Source organism: Sarcophilus harrisii, chromosome 5, assembly GCF_902635505.1.
Source record: "Sarcophilus harrisii chromosome 5, mSarHar1.11, whole genome shotgun sequence".
NCBI classification, from domain to species: domain Eukaryota; kingdom Metazoa; phylum Chordata; class Mammalia; order Dasyuromorphia; family Dasyuridae; genus Sarcophilus; species Sarcophilus harrisii.
In genome coordinates this window covers 231819974-231841703 of record NC_045430.1, presented here as the reverse complement: position 1 = coordinate 231841703, position 21730 = coordinate 231819974, and the positions used below count along the sequence as shown (strand labels likewise).

At 34.4% G+C, this 21730-nt stretch overlaps 1 protein-coding gene across 2 annotated transcripts in view; it reads left to right on the top strand.

Annotated features, from left to right (window-relative positions):
- SPAG6 (sperm associated antigen 6) overlaps positions 1-17157 on the top strand; it is an 83209-nt gene extending 66052 nt beyond the window's left edge. For both annotated transcript variants that reach the window (XM_012551247.3, XM_023505085.2), the window contains exons 10-12: positions 284-400; positions 5425-5570; positions 16842-17157. In XM_012551247.3, the coding sequence (XP_012406701.1) occupies positions 284-400; positions 5425-5570; positions 16842-16908 (330 nt within the window). In that variant the 3' untranslated portion in view covers positions 16909-17157. The remainder of the gene's footprint in view (positions 1-283; positions 401-5424; positions 5571-16841) is intronic.
- Positions 17158-21730: the final 4573 nt, after the last annotated feature.

Sequence of the window (21730 nt, the reverse complement as noted above, 5' to 3'; positions counted from 1 at the left end):
GGTAGTGGGGGCAAGGAGGGGAAAAATTGGAACAAAAGGTTTGGCAATTGTCAATGCTGTAAAATTACCCATACATATAACTTGTAAATAAAAAGCTATTTAAAAAAATAAAGAATGAAAGAAAGAGAAAGAAATTAAAAAAAAAAAACTAGATCAGAGGGAAATGAAGGAGCAGTAAAGAAATATATGCCTTCAAAAAAAAAAAAAAGCTATGTAAGACTTGAATTCTTGTCGAAATTTCATTGATTGTTTACTGTTTATGTTTTGCTTTCTACCTCAACAGAGTAAAAAAGCTATTAAAAATATTCTCCAAAAATGCACATATCTACCAGCCCTTGAACCATTCCTATATGATGCTCCTCCAAACATTTTGAAACATGTGGTTGGACAGTTCAGTAAGGTAAGCAAACATCTCTTCTTGCAGTTAAAAGCAGAAAAGGATTCATTGTGTTAACTTGTTTTCTCAACTGAATTAATATTTACTTTCATTAACTAAAGGACTTAAAATTTTTTATAATAGCTTTTTATTTTCAAAATATATTTTCAACATTTACCCAAGATCATTGGAACTAGCCTGAATCATCTTATGTTGAAAAGTGCCACGTCCATCAGAATTAATCACTGTATAATGTTGCTGCTACTGTGTACAATGATGTCCTGGTTCTGCTCATTTCACTTAGCATCAGTTCATGTGAGTCTCTCCAGACTTCTCTGAAATCATCCTCCTAATCATTTCTTATAGAACAATAATATTCCATAACACTCATAAAACATAACTTATTCAGCTATACCCTAACTGATGGGTATCCACTCAGTTTCCAGTTTCTGGCATTACACAAAGGGCTGCTACAAACATTTTTACACATGTAGGTCCTTTTCCCTTATTTAAAATCTCTTTGGGATATAAGCCCAGTCAAAGGGCAAAGGGCATGCACAATTTGATAGCCCTTTGGGAATAGTTCTAATTTGATTTTCAGAATGGTTGGATCAGTTCACAATTTCACCAACAGTGTATTAGTGAGGGACTTTTTTTTATTAGCAGTCACCTGTCAAATATGTGTAATATGTGATATAAAGATAGAAAAATGAAACTAATATCTAATCCCTAAATTACTCTTTATTTATCGCTATACTTTTTGCCAGAACAACTCTAACATTTTTGTTAATATTTTGCAAAAATTTTAATAAAATATTAGCAAAGAGATTATAGCAACTCATCAGCAGGATAATATTTATGAACAAGTAGGATTTATTTTTCTTAATCTTTAACTTTTTTAACATGGTAGAACTATATGTTAAATCCAATATATGGATAAATATTTATACAATTATCTTGCTGCACAAGAAAAATCAAATTGAACAGGAAAAAAATGAGAAAGAAAGTAAAATGTAACAAACAACAAAAAGAATGAAAATGCTATATTGTGATCTACATTCAGCTCCCACAGTCCTCTCTCTAGGTGTAGATGGCTCTCTTCATCACAACATCATTGGAACTGGACTGGATCATCTCCTTGTTGAAGAGTAGTCTAATATTTTCTATTTTTCTCAGGGAATAAGTACATATACAAGTAAAAGAAACTTCCCTTTATTTTTTATGTTCCAGGCATAGTGTTAGGGATACAGAGTCACAAATAAAAATAATTCCTGCCCTCAATACACTTACATTCTTTTGTGAGGAAGGGAGATAAGATGTATATATATATATATATATATAAGCATATACAAAGTAAGTGCTTTATATAAGACACACCCACCCACTGAATACATGACAATTTTAAACACCTTGTGCAGTTAGAGCTGAGCTTTGAAAGAAATGAGGCAAGCTTCTCTGTGGCAAGAAGCAAAAGTGAAGAAGGAAAGAATTTCAGGCATGAGACACAGTTTCTATAAAGGCAAGGAAGTGGGAGATGGAATTTTGTGTGCAAAGAATATCAGGAAGACCTGAAGAGTGCATGAAGAGGAACAATATATAGAGTAAAACCAGAAAGGTAGATTGGGGCCACATTGTAAAAAGCTCAAAATATCAAATAAAGATCTTTGTACTTGATCCTAGAAATAGTAGGGAACTACTAGAGTTTATTGAAAACAGAAATGAAGCAACAGAGCTGTGCTTTAGGAATATTACTTTGGCAATTGTGTGAAAGATTGATTAGAAATGTGAGAGAGAACTGGGAGACCAGTTAGGAGGCAATTGTAAAATAATAAATTAAGGCAGTGTTTCTTAAACTTTTGTTCTCAGTATCTCTTTATACTATTAAAATTATTGAGGATCTGTTCAAAGAGTTTTTGTTTATGTGGGTCATTTTTCTAGATATTTACTATAATAGAAATAAAAAAATTTAATTTTGAATGTATATAGATCCTCTGAGTGAGTTTCAGAGATCCCCAGGATTCTCTGGACCACACTTTGGGAAGGATCATTTTAAGGAATCATTTATAGGGAATGAAACAAGCATTTATTAAGCATTTTCTACATGGCAGGCCCTGTGCCTAATATTTTACAGATAACTTGTTTGATGCTCACCACAATCCTAGAAGGGTGATGTTATTATGATTCCCATTTTATAGTTAAGGAAAGTGAGACAAACAGATTAAGTGACTTGGTCAGAGTCAAACAAATGGCCAGTGTCTGAAGCTGAAGCTGAATGACAAATCATATTCTTCTTTTTTTCCTGAGGCACTTTGAGGTTAAGTGACTTGCCCAGGGTCACACAGCTAGGAAGTGTTAAGTGTCTGAGGTCAGATTTGAACTCAGGTCCTCCTGACTTCAGGGCTGGTGCTTTATCCACTGCACCACCTAGATGCCCCAAGACAAGTCTTCTTGACCCCTGATCCAGCACTCAACTATTTCATGACGTAAGGAGGAGTGTAGCTGAAAGGATAGCACAGAAAAGACTGTTATAATAGTCCAGATAATGGACAATGAGGGCTATGGCCACATGAGGAGGGAAGTGAGGATGGACGTGAGGGTGTGATACTGACAAGGCTTGGCAAGTGATCGGATGTGTTGGATGCAGGACAATAAAGAGCTGAAAATATCTCTGGGACTTTGAACCTGTGCCGTAGGAATGTTGGTTTTGACAGAAAAGGGGGAGGCTAGAAGAGGGATGGGTTTTGAGAGCAAAATAATGAAGTATTTTTAAAAGACATGTTGAATTGAAAATGTCTAAAGGACATCTGGTTTGAAATAAGGAATCCAATAAGGATCTGGTGATATGGCGATGGTGCTGCCAGTATCACAGACATACTGGATTTGAGAATAAAAACTCAGTTTAGATATGGGTTGAGACTTTGAGTTAAGTATATAGACATGATCATTTAATCACTTGGGGAGGGGAGAAGAGAGGAGAGGAAAGGAGGGAGAGACGGAGACAGAGAAGAGAGAGAATTTACCAAAAGCCCACAATAGAGCCTTAGGATATATTTACAGTTGGAAGAATGGACTTGGCTGATGATTCATCAAGATTAGGAAAAAACAATAAGATGGATAGGAAGAGATCCAAGAACCACAGTCTTCTATTCTGTCCTTGAAGACCTTCAGTGCTTGGGAACTCAGTACCTCCCAAAGCAGCCAATTTGATTCCTAGTTTATGAGTTGAAATTTTCATTCCTCTGACTCCTGCCCATTGTTCTTATTTCTATCTTCTGAGATCAACCAGAATGAGTCTAAGTGCTCATTTATTGATCATGGGAACCCTTCAAATATTTCAAGACAGGAGCAGTCAGTCCCTAATTTTCCCTTTTTCCCTCTAGGTTAAAGATGTCTAGTTCCTTCATCCTTTCTTTGTATGGTGTTATCTTGAATCCCCTCATCATCTTGGTTAAGTAGTCTTCTTACCGGGTGGTTCCCAAATGCCATGCTCCAGATGGGATCCAACTAGGGGGCTGGGGTACAACACTTGCCTCCCTCGTTCTAGACGTTCTCCTAATTTCCTTGCCGGCTTCCACATGACAGCTGATGCTTATGATCGGATGGTTCTGATCGATCCAAGCCACCCAGTCTGTGGGATTTGACATCAGAAGTATAGCTGACTTTAAACTTTTAAACTTTTAAACCCATGAAGCTGGGTCATGTTACTTAGGGAAAGGCTAGAATAATGAATATTGATAGCTGTTTTGCAGAAGAAATCAAAACAGGCCCCCTAACCACTGGGATGGTTATATGACCTATTGCAGTCCATCTAATTCATTGCAGAGACGTTAAGCAATGTTAATAAAAAAAAATCAGCCAAATGTTCAGTGGTACCTACAACCAATACAGAATAAAGGGCAGATCTGAGTCAGAAATGACCTTGTGGTTTTTTGCTTGGTAGGGTTGTGGAAGGAAAATGGGTAGCTTTGCATGTTGAGTCACAGATGAAGCATTCTGTTCAGGAGAGCCAGAAGGAGAAAGTGCAGAGATGGATACATACCTCCATTCACTGAATGCACACCCATAGGAACAGAAATCCTTTTCATTTCAAGACTAGATTTTCATTCAGTGAAAAGCAGATAATCAAGAATATTTGAATTTACAAGAAACCTATAAATAGGCACCAAAAATGTTGTTTGATTTTCTTCTACATAACTGGGATTAAATGATTTTTTTTTCTGGGAGCAATTTGAGTGACATGTTTTTGTCCTGAAAAAGGCAGTGTTCCCCCACTCCTTTTTATTGATATTGTTTTTTTAAGTTATAGTATATGATTGTGATGGAATACTATTGTTCTGTAAGAAATGAGGTACAGGGTGATTCCAGAAAAACCTGGAAAAACTTAAGAACTGATGCAGAGGGAAGTGAGCAGAACCAGGAGACCACTGAGTACAATGCTATCTGCCTCCAGAGAAATGATGGAGTCTGAATGCAAATTGAAACTAATTTTAAAATTTTATTTTCTTTATTCCTTTTTTTTGGTCTGAGTTTTCTTCTACAAAATGACTAATATGGAAATACATTTTACATGTTTGCACATACTTAATCTATATCAGATTGCTTATTGTCTCAGGAAAGGAGAAAGGAAGAAATTCTGGAACTCAAAAGTTTTAAAAAATGAATGTTAAAATTGTTTTTACATGTAATTAAGGAAAGTAAAATATTTAAATATCTTATCAAAATATGGAAATATTTTTGCATGGTTTCATAGGTGTAATCAATAGATTGTCTTCTCAAGGGGTGGGAGAAAGGAGGGAGGGAGAACATTTGAACTCACATTTTTAAAAAAAAAGTTAATTTTTTTTCAAATATGGGAAATATTTAATGAAATAAAAATTTTAAAAAAGAAAAAGCTTATCAGCAAGATTAGTCTCATTATGCCATAGGCATTTTGATTCTAACTTTATTTTTACTTCATTCTGAACACTGGACATAGTTATGACCTAATATTGTTTAAAGATCCTGTAAAAGAAGAACTTCCATTTTAATTTTATCCCATCCTTTTCTAGGTGCTGCCTCATGACAGCAAAGCACGGCGACTTTTTGTCACAAGTGGTGGTCTTAAAAAGGTTCAAGAGATAAAGGCAGAACCTGGATCACTTCTTCAAGAATACATTAACAATATTAACAATTGTTACCCAGAAGAAATAGTAAGGTAGGAAAAATGGACTACTGATTATGCACAATTGCAATATTGTTACACTTTTTTCAGACTGAAGATTTTTTATTCACTGCTTCCATTTGGGGAATTTGATGTTGCATGAGATCTGTGTATTAATCTTTTTTCTCTTCTACCCCTTCTTTTTTTTTGTCAAAAATGTTTTCGTTAAAAATCATTCACCAGTCAGTATGGACACATATCTATTGAAAGAGTCCTTTGCTCATTTAGTATGCATTCCATAACCACCATCCCAGACGTATCATGCAAATTAAATTAATAAAATACAGAGTAGGTTCAGTTTAAACTGCCTTAAATTTTGAATGTCTGGTTGCAAAAGACCCATGATATATAAATTCATTTTTCTCTTTGCTCTGCATATCTCTTCTTTGCATAATGCTCATATTGACTTCAAAGGGAGCTTTGCAAGTAGAAAAGAGATGCTAAGTGTAGAAAAGAACAGACCTCGGATTTAGGAGCCAAGAAATTAAATAATGCTATTGACTATGTGCAGGATCCCTAGAATAATGTAGCAGAAAGTTTTTTGTACATTAATGTAAATGTAATATAATATTATTCATGCTTCCAATTTGTTATTAGTAATAATTATTTATAATTTGCTTAGTTTATCCTAAACTTATTTAGTTTAGCAAAAATTATCCTCAATATTATGATTTGATTTCTACACCATCATATATTGCTAGTCATTCCCAAAGAGCAAATTACGAATTTTGAAGGGTTCCATTGAGTAGAATTCTCTATGTGTGGAATACTCTGAATTCAGAGTAAAAAAGTAAATGAACATTAGAAATAAAATACTTGTTGTCAACAGGAAAATGAAGAAAAGGAAGTTGATTGATGAGAATTACACCTTAACCTTAGTGGCGATATTTTGTCTTTCCAAAGCCCAAGAGCAATCAATGCATACAAAATAAATGAGAACAAAGATAAAGAGATTTATGAATTTATGGTCATGAAAAGTATTCTGTGCCAAAACCTTTTTTCAGTCCAAATTTGTAATTTGAGTCAGTGTAAGAACTTCTATAAAAACTTCCTCTATCAATAAACACTTCCTCTGTGATATAGTGCCTTAGGGGTTGCCTGGGCCTCTGGAGCAGGTCTACCATGTGTCTGACAGACATTTAACAGAGGCTATTGATTGACTGATTGACATATACCTAGATCTTTTTAACTCCAAGCCTTATTTCCTATGCATTTATCAATATCCACTCGGAATAAAAGCTTGCCAGGATTTGTTTGTTTATGTTGGTCCGACCTGTTATTTCATTGGTGTAGAGAGCTCTTTAGTGAGGAAACTCCTTTTATCATTGTATATTGACAACTATTCTACAGTTTATAGTCTCGGAGTATTTGATTGAGTCTCTGAGAAATTAAATGACTTGTCCAAAGCCACACAAATATGTTTATGTCACAGGTGGAACTAATAATAACTGATAGATATTTGAGGGAGGGGTAGCATAATATAATGGAAATGGAGCTAGCTCAAGAGATAGGAAAGCCTAGGTTCTACTCCCTCCAAGACCTACAATTTAAAAAATATAAAAAGAATAAATTATAATATAAATGTAAAAATATAACTTCTCAAAGAGCAAATTCAAGTATGGATTTTTGAGGATTCCATTGAGTAGAGAGTGTGTGAACGAGTGCCTTGAACGCTTTCATAGGGGAAGACCAGGCACCAATCTGTACTGGTAGGGAGAATTCCTGAATCAGCAAATCTCTAAATCAGTGGAATCACAGGTCTCATAAAAAACCCATTTTTCAATAATTTTCAATAATTTTTTCAATAATTTCAATTTTCAATAATTTTCAGTTTTCAATAATATGAACATGATTTATTAGTATTATCATAAATCATAGATTGAGAGCTTGAGAGGGAACCTTAGAGGCTGTCTAATACAATCTTCTTTTTCATAATGAGGAAATGAAGTAAAGATTTTGTGATTCACACTGGATCATAGGAATAGTAAAATAGGAGAGCCAGTGTATGAATTGAGGTCTTCTGACTCACAAGATAATTCTCTTAGCACAGGAGCCTGTGATCTGCAAAGATCTTTCTTATTCTTTAAGAACAAGTGATGAACACTGCGGGTTTTTCTGAGTACAAACCTTTAAGAGTGAGTTTAACTTAAAGGAGCAAGGAGTAAAATGTGAAACAGCTGTTGAAGAGAAAAATTAAGAAATTGTTATCATTAAGAATAGTACATGTTTCTGAAGCTCTTAGAAATGCTGCTGTCTTGCAAACTGGGACCAAAAATAACAACTTATCCCCCCAAGCCAGTTGTTTTCAATGTGGCTTACTACTACTATAATTATACTGCTGCTGCTGCTGCTGCTGCTGCTGCTGCTCCTCCTCCTCTTCCTCTCCTTTCTATTTCTATTACTACAGTGCTAAGCACTGTACTAAGTGCTTTACAATTACAATTTCACTTGATCTTCACCACAACTCTGGGAGATAAGTGTTATTATTATCCCCATTTTACAAGTGAGAAAACCAAAGCAAACAGAGGTTAAATTGTTTGCCCAGAGTCACACAGCTAAGTGTCTGAGGAATGATTTGTAGTCATGCCTTCCTGACTCCAGATCCAGTATTGTATCCACTGTACCAATATAGATGCCTATATAAAAATAAATATAAATATAATTTTTGGGAAAAACATAAATGGACATTAAAACAGATACTAATTTGGGAAGAAAGATCTTAGTGGAAAAATGATGATTCTGGCAAAGCAGAATTTAATCTGGGACTTTTTAATCAATGGACTATTGAATATCATTAATGTCTCCTTTGCTTTGAGCTAGAATAACTTTTGGATATTTACTTATTTTCTATCTGTTAACTAATTGCTGATCATCAAATTCTTTCAGAATAAAGTTTACTAAAATGCCATTTATTAGATATGTGAAAATTTTATTATTAAAGTGGCCAAATCAGAAAATTCAATATCTTGTATTTGTGCAATTATGCAATGCTTGAGAATATTTGACAACAGAAAAAAATTTTTAAAAAATACACTGCTTAAAGATTTATGATATTTTATAGCTAACATTTAGAAATCAATTATGAACTCTCATATATTTCTACATAATGTAGATAAATGCAGTTTCTCAACTGTGCTTAATTAAAATAATTTCTATCCCACATACTTGTCCTTCAAGCAGATTAAAAACTGAAGAACTATGAAAGACTATAAGGACTTTCTCCCTAACATTCCTCCACCTTTTAAAATAACTTTATTTTGTCCTAAGCAAACAAAACAAAACAAAAAAAACAAAACTTCACTAAAATCAACATTTACTCATACAAATTAGAATGTTAGATTTGTAATGAAATTATGATTCCTTATTCCATACAACTGAAGATATAGAAAAAAAGCTTATTACTTTCAAAAACTGTCCTGCTTGTCATTGCTTCCTTTTGAATTTACTTCTGTTTTCTTTCGTGTGTTTAAAACATAATGTTTTAATGACCTTCTCTTAAAACCATCTGAAAAAAACTAATCCTCTCCTATATGATTCCCCCAAAGTCCTTTGAAGACATTATGGATCTCAAGGGACACTTCTTCTCCACATATTAGAACATTAGCATTTCCTCATTGTATAGTCACTTCAAATTTTTCAAATAAGTTTATCTTTCTAGTTTCTTTTGACTCATTGACATTTCAAAGTTTCTACTCACTTTATAGATATTTTCTGGTCAGGAATGCTTGAAGATTCATTTTTCTTCCTCAGGATTATATTCAACTTTGCAGGATAAGTCATTCTTGGTTATAAGCCTTTATGTTTTGTTTTTTCTGAACACTATATTCTAAGATCTATTCATAGTTGTTAAAGGAGCTGCCAGGTTTTGTGTGATCCTGACTGTATTTCCTAACTTGAATTATTTCTTTCTGGTTGTTTGTAATGTTTGTTTCTTTGGCCTGGAAACTCTGGATTTTTTCTGAGACATTCTGCCCTAGAGGTAGTCTTTCAGGATGTGATTGGTGTATTCTTTCTTTTTTTATTTGCCCATTGGTTCTAATAGATTGAGGCAGTTTTTATTTTTTATTTCTTGAAATGTCTAAGATTAAAATATTTTTAAAGGTTAGGATAACTGATGATCCTTAATTTAGCTATGACCCGTTTTCCACTTCCATTTTGATAGCAGATGTCTTATATTTCCTTCTATTTTTTCAATCTTTTATTTATTCTCCTATTTTTTGCTATCATAGAATTGTTGATTTCTGTTTATGGTAGTACTCTTTTCTTGTGTGCCCCTTTTCTTACTATCCACGTATTTCTAGCTAATTTTTTCTTCAGATCTTGGAGTGGAAAAAGCCACTTATTCTAATTTTTTAGTGAATTTCTTTTAAAAAATTATTTCTTATTGTTAAATATTTTCCAATTGCACATAAAAGAATTTAACAGTCATTTAAAATTTTTTGAATTCTAAATTTTCTCCCTCCCACCGTGAAAAGGCAAGTATTTTGATTCCAGTTATGCATTTCAAACATGTATCCATGTCGTGAAAGAAAACTTTGGGGGTAGATAGCATTCCATCATGAATTCTTTGGAATATCTTGGGTCACTGTCTTAATCAGAGTAGCTTATGTCTTTTACAGTAGGTCATCATTTCAGCATTGCTATTACTCTGTACAGTGTTCTTCTAGTTCTTGCTCATTTTACTTTGCATGTAAGTCTTCTAAGGTTTTTTTCTGAAATCCTCCTGTTTGTCATTTTTATAAGATTATATATTTACTGAATATTACAGAATAGTATTCTATCACAATCTTATATCCACAACTTGTTTAATCATTCCTCATTTGATGGATATCCCCTTGATTTCCAATTCTTTGTCACCAGAAAAAGAGCTATTATAAATGACTTTGTACAAATAGGTCCTTTCCCTTTTTCTTCAATCTCTTAGAGATACAGACTTAATAGTGGTATTGCTTGGTCAAAGAGTATATACAACTTTATAGACCTTTGGGCACAGTTCCAAATTTTTCTCCAGAATAGTTGGACTAGTTGACAACTCTACCAATTCATACTCTTTGGTCATTTATCAATGGGATAATGCCTCTTATTTTTGTAAATTTTGCTTAGTTCTCTACATATTTGAGAAATGAGACCTTTATCAGAGAAACTTGTAGCAAGTTTTTCCCAGCTTCCTATTTTTCTTCTAAATTTACATGCATTAATTTTGTACAAAGATTAATTCCATGTACTTAAAATTATTTTACTTTTCATAATCATATCTATATCTTGCTTGGTCATAAACTCTTTTCTTATCCATATATCTGAAAAAATACATTTTTCCATGTTTTCCTAATTTACTTTGGATATCATCCTTTATGAGTAAATCATTTATCCATTTTGGACTTACCTTTGTATAAGGTATGAGATATTGCTCTGTGCCTTTTTTTTTGTTTAGGCCTGTCCAACTCTTATGTGACCTCATGGATGTTGTCCATAAAGATTTTCTTGGCAAATTTACCAGAATGGTTTTCCATTTCTTTTTTCAAAGTGTCCCCATTTTACAGATGAGGAATTGAGGTAAATAGGGGTTAAATGGCCTCTGGGTCCCATAGCTAGTAGGTATACTAGGCTGGCTTTGAATTCAGATCTTCCTAAATCCAGGCCTGGTGTTCTATCCACGGTTCCAACTAACTTCCCCTTTAAAGTCTTTCTAGTTTCTGCCAAATTGCTTTTTGGTTTTCTCAACCATTTTTATCAAATATAGAGTTCTTAATCCAAACTCTTACATCCTTAAATTTATCAAACACTAAATTACTATGGTTATTTATGATTATGTGCCTAATCTATTCCGCTTATTCACCACTTTATTTCTTAGACAGTGCCAGATTGTTTTGATCATCATTTTGTAATATCTTTGAAATGTGGAACTGCTGGCTAACTTTCTTAACTTTCCTTTTTTTCATTGATCCCCTTAATACTCTTGACCTTTTGTTCTCCCAGATGAATTTTGTTACTATTTTTCTCTATGAAATAATTCTTTGTTAGTTTGATTGATAAAGCATTGACTAAATAAGTTAACTTAGTAGATTTGTCATTTTTATTATATTGGCTTGGATTACCCATGAGCAATAAATATTTTTCTAATTGTTTAAAATTGTTTCTTTGAAATTTCAAATTTCAAAATACTTTGAAAAGTGTTTTGCCATTGAATTCACAGGTTAGTTTTGACATGTAGAATACTAAGTATTTTATATTGTCTTTAATAGTTTTAAATGAATTATTTATTCCTGATGTTAGTAGAATATAGAAATGCCTGTGTCTTTATGAATTTATTTTATATCCTTCAACTTTGTTGAAGTTGTTAATTGTTTCATTTAGTTTTTTTCTTTTTTCCTTTAGTATTTTATTTCCCCCTTAGTTATATGTAAAAACAATTTTTAAAATTCTTTTAGAAAATTTTGAGTTCCAGATTCTCTCCCTCCTGTCTGTCTCCCCTCATTGAGAATGAAAGCAATGTGATATGTTATTCATGCGTAGTTATTTCCAAAATAGCCATGTTGTAAAAGAAAACATACACCAAAAGAACCCTCAAGAAAAAATAAAGTAAAAAAAAAAAGTTTGCTTCAGTCTGTATTCAGACATCATCAGTAGTTGCTCTAGAGACGGTGGCACTTTTGATCCTAAGTCCTCCAGAGTTGTCTTGGATCATTGTGTTGCTGAGAACAGTTATGTCATTGATAGCCATATTGCTTTGTACACAGTTTGTTTCATTTTACAACAGTTCATGGAAGTATTTCCAGTTCCTAAAGCATCCTGCTCATTTCTTATTTCTTATAGCACAAGAATCTTTTATCATAACTGCATTTCACAGTTTATTCATCCATTCCCCATTTGATGGGCACCCCCTCAATGTCCAGTTCTTTTCCTACAGAAGAGAGGGTATAAATATTTTTGCACATATGGATCCTTTTCCTTTTTTAAAAAATCTCTTTTGGTTATTGACAGAACCCATGCCTGGGTAATTAAAAAAAATGTCTTTTGGGACACAGATCTGAGTAGTGGAATTGCTAGGTCAAAGGGTTTTGGTTTTATAGCCCTTTGGACTTAGTTCTAAATTGCTCCACAGAATGGTTTAATCAGTTTACAACTCCAGCAAGACTGCAAGTATTTTTGGAGTTGATTCTATAGGGTTCTGTACATTGACTTTCATTTTCAGAGAGGACTTTCCCCAGTCCACTGGAGGAAATCTTCCCACATTGCGGGTAGACATTTCTCTTAACTCTTAACAGATTTGAGGTTATAGGTTACTCTCAACCTGGTTCAGCCCATGTGCTGAGATGGTTTATCTGGATGTGGTGACTGCACATGTGACAGCTTCTTGGAGTCACAGATGAGAGCTGGGTGAAGCAGGTGGACACCCAAAGTGGATGAGCATCCCTGAAAAGGTTTTGAAAAGCCCTTATACCAAGGGTGTGGTCCTCCTGACTACCCCATACAACCATCATATCATCTGCCAAAAGTGATAATTTTGTTTCCTCATTGTCTGTTTTTATTCCTTCAATTTATTTTTCTTGCCTTGTTGCTGTGGCTAGACATTCATAATGGCGATAATGGACATGTGTGCTTCACTCCTGATCTTATTGGAAAGGCTTCCAGTTTATGCCCATTACAATTAATGCTTGTTCTTGGATAGATTGTTGTTGTTACTCAGTTGTTTTGTCCAACTCTTTGTGATTCAGTGAACCTTTGGCAAAATACTGGAGTGATTTGCCATTACCTTCTCCAGCATCAAATTAAGGGACTTGCCAAAGTTTATACAGCTAGAAAGTTTCTGAGACTGGATTTGAATTCCTGATTCCAAAGCTAGTGTTCTATCCACTGTACCACATAGCTGATAGTTAGGTAGCTAGAAACTCTCATTTTAAGAAAAGTTCCATTGATTCTTATGATTTCTAGTGGTGTTTTTTAAAAATAAGAACTGTATTTTGTCAAAGACTTTTTCTACATCTATTGATATAATCATATGATTTTTGTTGTCATTGTTATTGATATGATCAATTGCACTAATAGTTTTCCTAAAATTGAACCAGCCCTGAATACCATCTTGACCACTGTTTACTCTTTTGGAGGCAGCCCATGCTCCTAAACTGAAGAGCATTTGGAGCTTTGGAATAGTAATTCTTCCAGACTACAGTGTCAAATAGAAACTTCTATTATTATTTTAATGGAAATGACATTTAAAAAGGAAGCGTTGCCATCTGTTTAGCTGCTGTACCCTAAGGATCATGGGACCTTTCCATCCAATTGGCAGCTGACACCTTCCATATGTGTTGTCCCCCTCATTAGAATGTGAATTCCTTGAGAGCACGGGCTGTCTTACTTTTGTATTTGTCTCTAGCACTTAATACAGTTCTTTGCACACGGTAGGTAAGTCATTAACAAACACTTCATTTGGTTAAATTTTCCTGACATTTTTAAAGGATATACTTGGTTTGGGAATAGAGAGAAATGGTCGTATAGGGGGGAAAAACTTTTTTAAAAATTTGGCTTGAGTACATTCCCCTTTGTTTTTCCTTCTACTCAAGCATCTAATATGTTTATCTATGGGAATATACGTTACTAAAATCCTGCTCAAATGATTACTTATGATATGGAGCTGATTGCAGTTTCTCAGTCTATGTCAGTGGAGTATAGAGTTGGGCAGATCCTACCAAGGCAGAAAAGTTTGGACCAAAGGACCAACAAAGGATTTTCTATCTGTCACTGACTAGTCTAGTGAAATGCAGAGAAGCTGATTATCTTGAGGCTGGTCACTTAGGGATGATGGAACTTAGGAAGATAACTCCTTGAAGTGGTGAGGGGTTAATTCTCAGTCTGTATTGGTGAAAGATGTGACTATCCAGAGATGGAATCATTCCTTTAAACAAAAGAATTAGCACAAATATGGGAATATCAGATTTGATTGGAGCATTACATGGTTGGAACAGTCAAATGGTAGGTACCATTTGAACACTTATAGTCTTTCTTTTGCCTTTACTTTTAAGATTAAAATCTCTCAGAGGACTAGCATATAAATGTAAATTTTATTTTTAAAAACTTGAAGCATGACTTTTGTAAGATTTGGATTTTTTTTAAAGTTTTAAAAGCAGAGGTCTCCTGCCTTTTCTGAAGTGCTCTTTTTTATTTCCTCAAAGTTCTGGACATGATGGTTTGAAGTCTGAAGTAATACTGATATTATAGTCTATCTATAGAAGTAAGATGGAAGGCAACTAGTTACACTTGTCTCTCTACGGGGGATTCTTGAAAATCATTGAGGCATGTGAATTGTGAATGGCAGACAGTTTGAGGCTTCAAAATTGACCAATAGATTGTATATTGAGAACTCGAATTTTAAAGAGACCTTTCCTCCTATTATTTCCTTCACTCCTCATTAAAAAAAATCTATTGGAATTCTTCCTTTAATCTCATTCTTGACAGACACATGGGGTCCAGGAGTTGGGAGTATATTTTAAATGCTGTGCCCAGTATAAGGATTAAATAGTGAGATATAACTATACATTTCTCAGTGTAAATACTTCAAAGGGATCTACTGCTAAAGGAAACATTTTCAAGGATAGGAAGATTTTGAGGATACATTCCCTAGGGGAGAGTTATTTATTTATTTATTTATTTTTTTTTACAATGAATGCTTCTAACCAGTCTGTTGAGAAAATGTAGTGATGTTTTTACTAACCTTATCTTGAAAAATTGCAAATAAACACACACATAGAGTCTAATGTAAATTATGTGATTTTTTTTATTGGGTCAGACATCTGTGAATAGAGAGGCAAAACAACAAAACATATCCACTATACTTAGGTTTTGTCTAGAGAAAATAACTTAGTAAGATTTGCCTTTCTTGGATTGTTGCTATTTTTAGGGAGAGGTTGAAGAGCTAACATCTTTTTGCAGCTTTTTACTATCCATTTTCCTTCAAGAATCCCATAGCTTGAATAAAACAGTGAGATGGAACAGTGGATAGAGTAGAAGTTTCGAGGCTGAGAAGACCTGAGTCCAAAGCAAACCTCTGACACCTACTAGCTATGTGAATCTGGGTTAATTATTTACCTCTGTCTTCCTCAATTTCCTCACTCTAGAAAGCAGTTAAATGTGGAAGTTCATAGAGTACAGCACTTCAGAGACAAGCAAGACTTGAATTTGAATCTTGCCTTAGATAATTAACTAGCCGTGTGACTCAGGGCAAGTTATTTGATTTTTGTCTGCCTCAATTTCCTCATCTGCAATAGGGGGGATTATTATAGAAGGATTGTTGTTAGGATTCGAATGAGATAATATTTGTAAAGCATTTAGTCCAATGCTTGGCACATAATGGTAATTACTAAATACTTGTTAAAAAGTCACTGTCTATCATTACATCTTTTAGTTAGTCTGCTCAGTTTTATTTAACACTGTTTTCTGTGCATATATTTTTCATGTCATATGAAGCCATTTTATCACAAATAAAAGATCAAGCTGCTCTCTGATATCTTAATTTTAAAAAATAATGTTGCTATAAGATTAGCTCTATAAAAGCCTAAATTCATAGTGCCCTAGAGGTACCTTCTAGAGATGATGAATTTTGTAAGATTTATGAGATGAACAAATTTGCAAACTAGTTATTTATTATAGTCCTTTCCTTTTATCTCAGAAGCCTGGCAAATGGCTATTATTCATTAATGAAAAAATTTTAAATGAGTTCGGCTATTCTAAAGCAGCTTGTTAATATGTTCCCAGAAATATCTGGGTTTTAGGGGTGAGCTGCTCCCTTACCTAAAGCATGGATTGGGATTTGTCTCTAGACCAATGAGAATGGTCAAGTTGGTAGACTATGTTACACTGGGCTGTCTCTCATTAAAAAAAAAAACTATTAGCTAAAATGATTAAAGTCACCCCAGTCACTTGGCATAAAAGAAATAAGATTTGTATAATAAAATATTGTCATTGCATAGTAAGTCTCTTGCTTTTAAAATAAATATCTTCTCTTTATTATGACAGTTATTTCCTTAAATATTTTGCCATTTATCTGGTAGAAGATGGCCATTATTCTGAGACAGTATTCTGTTCATTGATATTCTCTTAAGTTATGCATAAAGCATTACTGCAGAAAAATTATGCAGAATTCTCAAGGGTATATTTCAGGTTTGACTCAAAGAATCATTTCAGATAAATACACCTGATATGGATGAACCTTTTTCTATCTAGCATATTAGATGCATTTACAGGAATCTAATAGAAAATTTTCTTTTTCAGGTATTATTCCCCTGGATATTCAGAGACACTTCTGCAGAGAGTGGACAGCTATCAACCTCTTATATAAGCAGGATCATATTTGGTATAAGTTACATTTACAGGAGAGCTTTTGTGGATTATAAAAGTTAAAGCTCTTGTTAAGTGATTGAAATAAGTACACCCTCAATTTGTTCACCAGGATTCATTTTTCCGCCTTGTTTTTCTAGTCATAGAATACTGCTAAGATGGAATTACTATGTGATACACAATTCACAGTCATTTGTATGTGTAAGCTTTACCTCTAAAGCAAAATAAAAAGCAAAAGTGTCAAAGCTTCCATTAATATTGCGATGAAAATAAAACTACTAGGCTATTGAGTGGGCAATGGGTTTAAATTCAGGTTCAAACCTGGACAGAATTTTAGAGATTGCTCCACAAATTCTCTGAAATGACCTGGACAGAGCTTAATATTTCTGGAGATAGAGGTTGGGGATAGAGATGAAATTGGGTAGAGTTATATAAAATAATCTTCTAATCATGGGAAAAGAAGAGAACACGCATTTATATAGCAACATTTTTTATAATAATAGCTTTTTATTTTTCAAAACACATACAAAGATAATTTTCAACATTCACCCCTGCAGGAGCTTGTGTTCCAAATCTTTCTTTTATCCACATTCAGTCGTCTCCATAGTTCTCTAGATGCAGACAGCATTTTCTACCCCGAGTCCATTGGAATTGTCTTGGATCAATGTATTGCTGTGAAGCAACAGAGTTGATCATCATACAATCTTGCTGTGCCATATACAGTGATCTCCTGGTCCTGCTCGTTTCACTCAGCATCAGTTCATCTAAGTCTCTTCAGGCCTCTCTGAAATCATCCTGCTGATCATTTCTTACAGAGCAATAATATTCCATAACACTCAATATACCACAATTTATTCAGTCATTCCCCGACTGGTGGGCAATCACTCAGCTTCCAGTTCGTTGCCACTACAAAAAGGGTTATATGCAACATTTATATAGTGCCTACTATGTAACATGCACATTTTACAAATATTATCTCATTTGATCTTTACAATAACCCTATATAGTATTACATAAATTATATGATATAATTTTCCTCATTTTATTATTAAGGAACCTAAAATAACAGAGGTTTACTGACTTGTCCAGGGTCACATAACTTGGGTCTTGGGCTGAATCTGAGCTCAGATTTTCCTGACTCCAGACCCAACACTCTCCACTAAGTGACCCCTGGGAAGCCTCGATTTCCTTATCCGTAAATAAGAGTTGACCTATATCATGGGTTCTTAAACTTTTGCATGTCACTGACCCCTTTGAAAACAATCCGGTCATGACTATAAATGGATGCCTTCTCAGAATAACGTTTCTGAATATATAAAATAAAATATATAGGATTACAAAGCAAATTTCATCTTGAAATACATCTGCAAAAAAAATGAAATCACAGCGTTCAATCACGGACATCACAAATCACTGACATTATTGATGGACCTGTAGAAATCTATTCACAAAGCTCCTGGGTGGTATTCTGGAGAACCACACTTGAAAGTGAATTCTGTTGCCAGCTTCATGAAGATGCAGCAGCTGACTTAGCAGTGATACACACGTCTTCAAGTACAGTTTGGTAAGCAAAATCTCTGTCCCTTGTGCCTTCCTCTTATCTGTCTGGTCAACTAACTAGTATTTACTGAGAAACTACAATATGTTAAATTACTTACCCTGCTCCTGAGAAAGAAGGTAGGATGAGAGTATTTAGGATTGAAAATTTTGTCAGCAACCAGAAGCTTTCTATTGTTTATCTGCCTTGGTTACTTAGTATGTAGGCAAGGTGACCCATTTAATCCAGAGCTATTAGAATCTCAGAGTGGGAATGGCCTCAGAAGCCATTTGGATGCATACCTTTCCTAATGAGAAAGTCCCTTCTACAGAAGACCTGACAAGTAGTAGTAGTCTTCCATCCTCTTGTATAGCTTGAGAAAAGAACTCGTTACCTCCCAAGGCAGCTTATTTCATTCTTTGACAACCCTAGTTGCTAAAAGGTTCATATATATATATATATATATATATATATATCCATATTCTTTCATATATATATGATGTGTATATATATATATATATATAATACCCAAATGTATGGTATATAATTATCTATATAGATATATACACATACAGATATATTACACATGTATATATAGATATAAATACATCCACATATATGTATCTATACTCATACATATATATGCATATGTATACATATACACATGTATAATATATCTATATATATCTGAAATCCAACTCCTCCTTCCCATTGCTTCCAGTTCTCTTTTCCATAGCTATTCATGATAAAATCAAATTCCTCTTCCATGCAACTACCTTTCAAATAATGGAGGAGAGATTTAAAGATTTCCCCAACTCATCTCAGTCAGTCAATAAATATTAAGTACGTACTATGTGCCAGCCACAGATCTTAAGTACTGAGGATATAAAAGAAAATCATTCCTACTCTCAAGAAGCTCACAGTCTAATCAACATGAAAAAACATAAGATTTATACAGGATCAGTTGGGGATAATCTTGAAAAGCGCTAGCAAAGAGGGACTTGGGAAAGGCTTCCTGTGAAAGGGGTGGAGGGGGTTAGCTCTTTCAATAGCCTCAGTTCCTTCAGGTCATTCTGAGATGATCTGGGTATGGAGTTCTTCACCAGGATGATCACCTGAGCATCTATTCCAGTTCCTTAATGCTCCTCTTAAAAAATGGTACCAATTTGAAAATAAAAAGCTTTAATTAAAAAAAAAAAGGGTCAGAATGTTAATCCTGCATATGATCTAGGAACCACAATGGCAGGGTCCATGGGATTCCTAAACTTTGTAGTCTTTCAGTGACAGAGACCTACGTGAAAGAGGATGTGAACTTAATTTGTTGACAATTGATCTGCATGTGGAGTCTTGTATTGGGGGCACAGCACAGTGAGAAGTGTGGCAAACAGGCAGTAGTGACTGGCAAGAGAAAGAAGACACAGGAAATGACTAATTTTAAATATATCTACTGATTATGACAACTGAAACTAGTTGTTGAAAATTTCAATTCTTTTGAGCTATAAAAATTTAGGTTTTCAAGAATGTAAGGATTACAACAAAACTCAAAAGTTTTATGTTGAAAGGTCGAAGGAAACTGAAAATAGAGAAGGCCCAGAGTTCATATTTTTTCCCTACAGGGACAAAGTGACGTACCACGTTTGTTTTGTTTACAAAGTTATTGAAGAGATACCATCTTTTGCAGCAATACCTATCTTTTGGGAAAACAGCCATATTATTATTATTACTGGTGGTGGTGGGAGTAGTAGTAAAGAGTAGTAAGATAATAGTAATAACATCTTTCCACAGTCACTTTACTCTTCTGGGTATTTAATCCCTTTTTTAAGAGATCCATTTCCTATCATTCACCTTTTCCTATATCTCTAATGATAGAAAAGAGAAAAATGGTATAACTATATTGATGAATCACTTAACCCATTTTGTACCACCCACTTGAGGAAAGTTTTCTCAGAGGAATGATTAAGAGTGATAATACTTAACTGTGAGTTCTCAAAACAATTTTCACAAAATATTAAAAGCTGGAATTTCCTGGTAAAAAGTCAGCTGACTAAATTAGAAAGAAAATTCATGTCTTTCAGGGTTAAAAAAAATAAGAGAAGCATTTATTGAGCCATTCACCTATTCATGGTGGTGAAGGTGGTGGGAATAGCCAATGTATTAATGTGAGTCCTCAGAGTTTGAAAAAACATTTTTATGGGAAAGAGTTTTGGTTATATATATATATATATATTCAGTATAAGCACAGGATTAAAATTGTCATTCCCTCCCTTTTATCCCTTCAAACACACACTGATGAGTGTATTCCATCTGACACAACCTTGACACCGGGGAACTTGAGTGGGCTAGAATTTTTTCAGTTTATGTGAAAGGCTTGATGGATAGTGTATTTATTTGTGAATTGATATGGTTCTGTGGGCAGTATATGTGTATAAGGATTTCACACTAAGACTTGTGATTTCTCTCACTTGTGGTTGCAAAGTTGGCCACTTAACTCTCTTTCCCTTCCAGAGGAGCCCAAGTTGTGCACTCTGATGGCCTGACTCCATTTCCAGCCCTACCTATTAGAATCTGGGATTCTTTGTTCTCTGCTCTTTCTGCCCTTCCCACCAGCCATTCAGGCTTTTCTGCAGTCATTTCCTTTCAAGCTTCCTTTGAAACTGGGCCTCAGGGTACCTTCTGAGCTCTCTCTTTTGCTCTCTTGTGGTTACCTCTACTTCCTTTCCCCAAACAGCAAATAAGTAATTAAAAATTGTTCATCTCTTTCTTGAACCTGCTTTGGTATTCTCCATCAGCAGCCTACCATTCTCTGCTTAGCGAAGGCCCTGTTAACACCAGGAGTCCGGGACCGTTTGTTCATTTGGGGACCATAGGCAGGTGAGTTCTAAGGTAAAGGAGTTGAAAAGGGAAACCAGATTTCACCTGAATGTTTCATCAGTTTGGCCCAGAACAATTTGATTTTTTAAATAAAAAACGATATGAATGAATCTCAAGCATAGTACATTGGAACAATGTTCTTTGAGTCACAGTGGAAAGAATACAGAATTTAGAATCACAGAGATTTGAAAATGCAGAGTTGTAGATTTGTAGATTTGATTATTGATTTTGAATGTATGTCACATTTATATGGTGATTGACAGTTTACAAAAGGCTTTTCCCATCACCATCCTGGAAGACAGACTGTGAATAGATCTGTATTTCTGTAACAGGAGCCTGAGGTTTGGGACTTGTGCTGTCTAGATTTTATGCCTGGTCTCCTGCTTCTAGTCTCTTCACTCCAAATCTCTTTTGA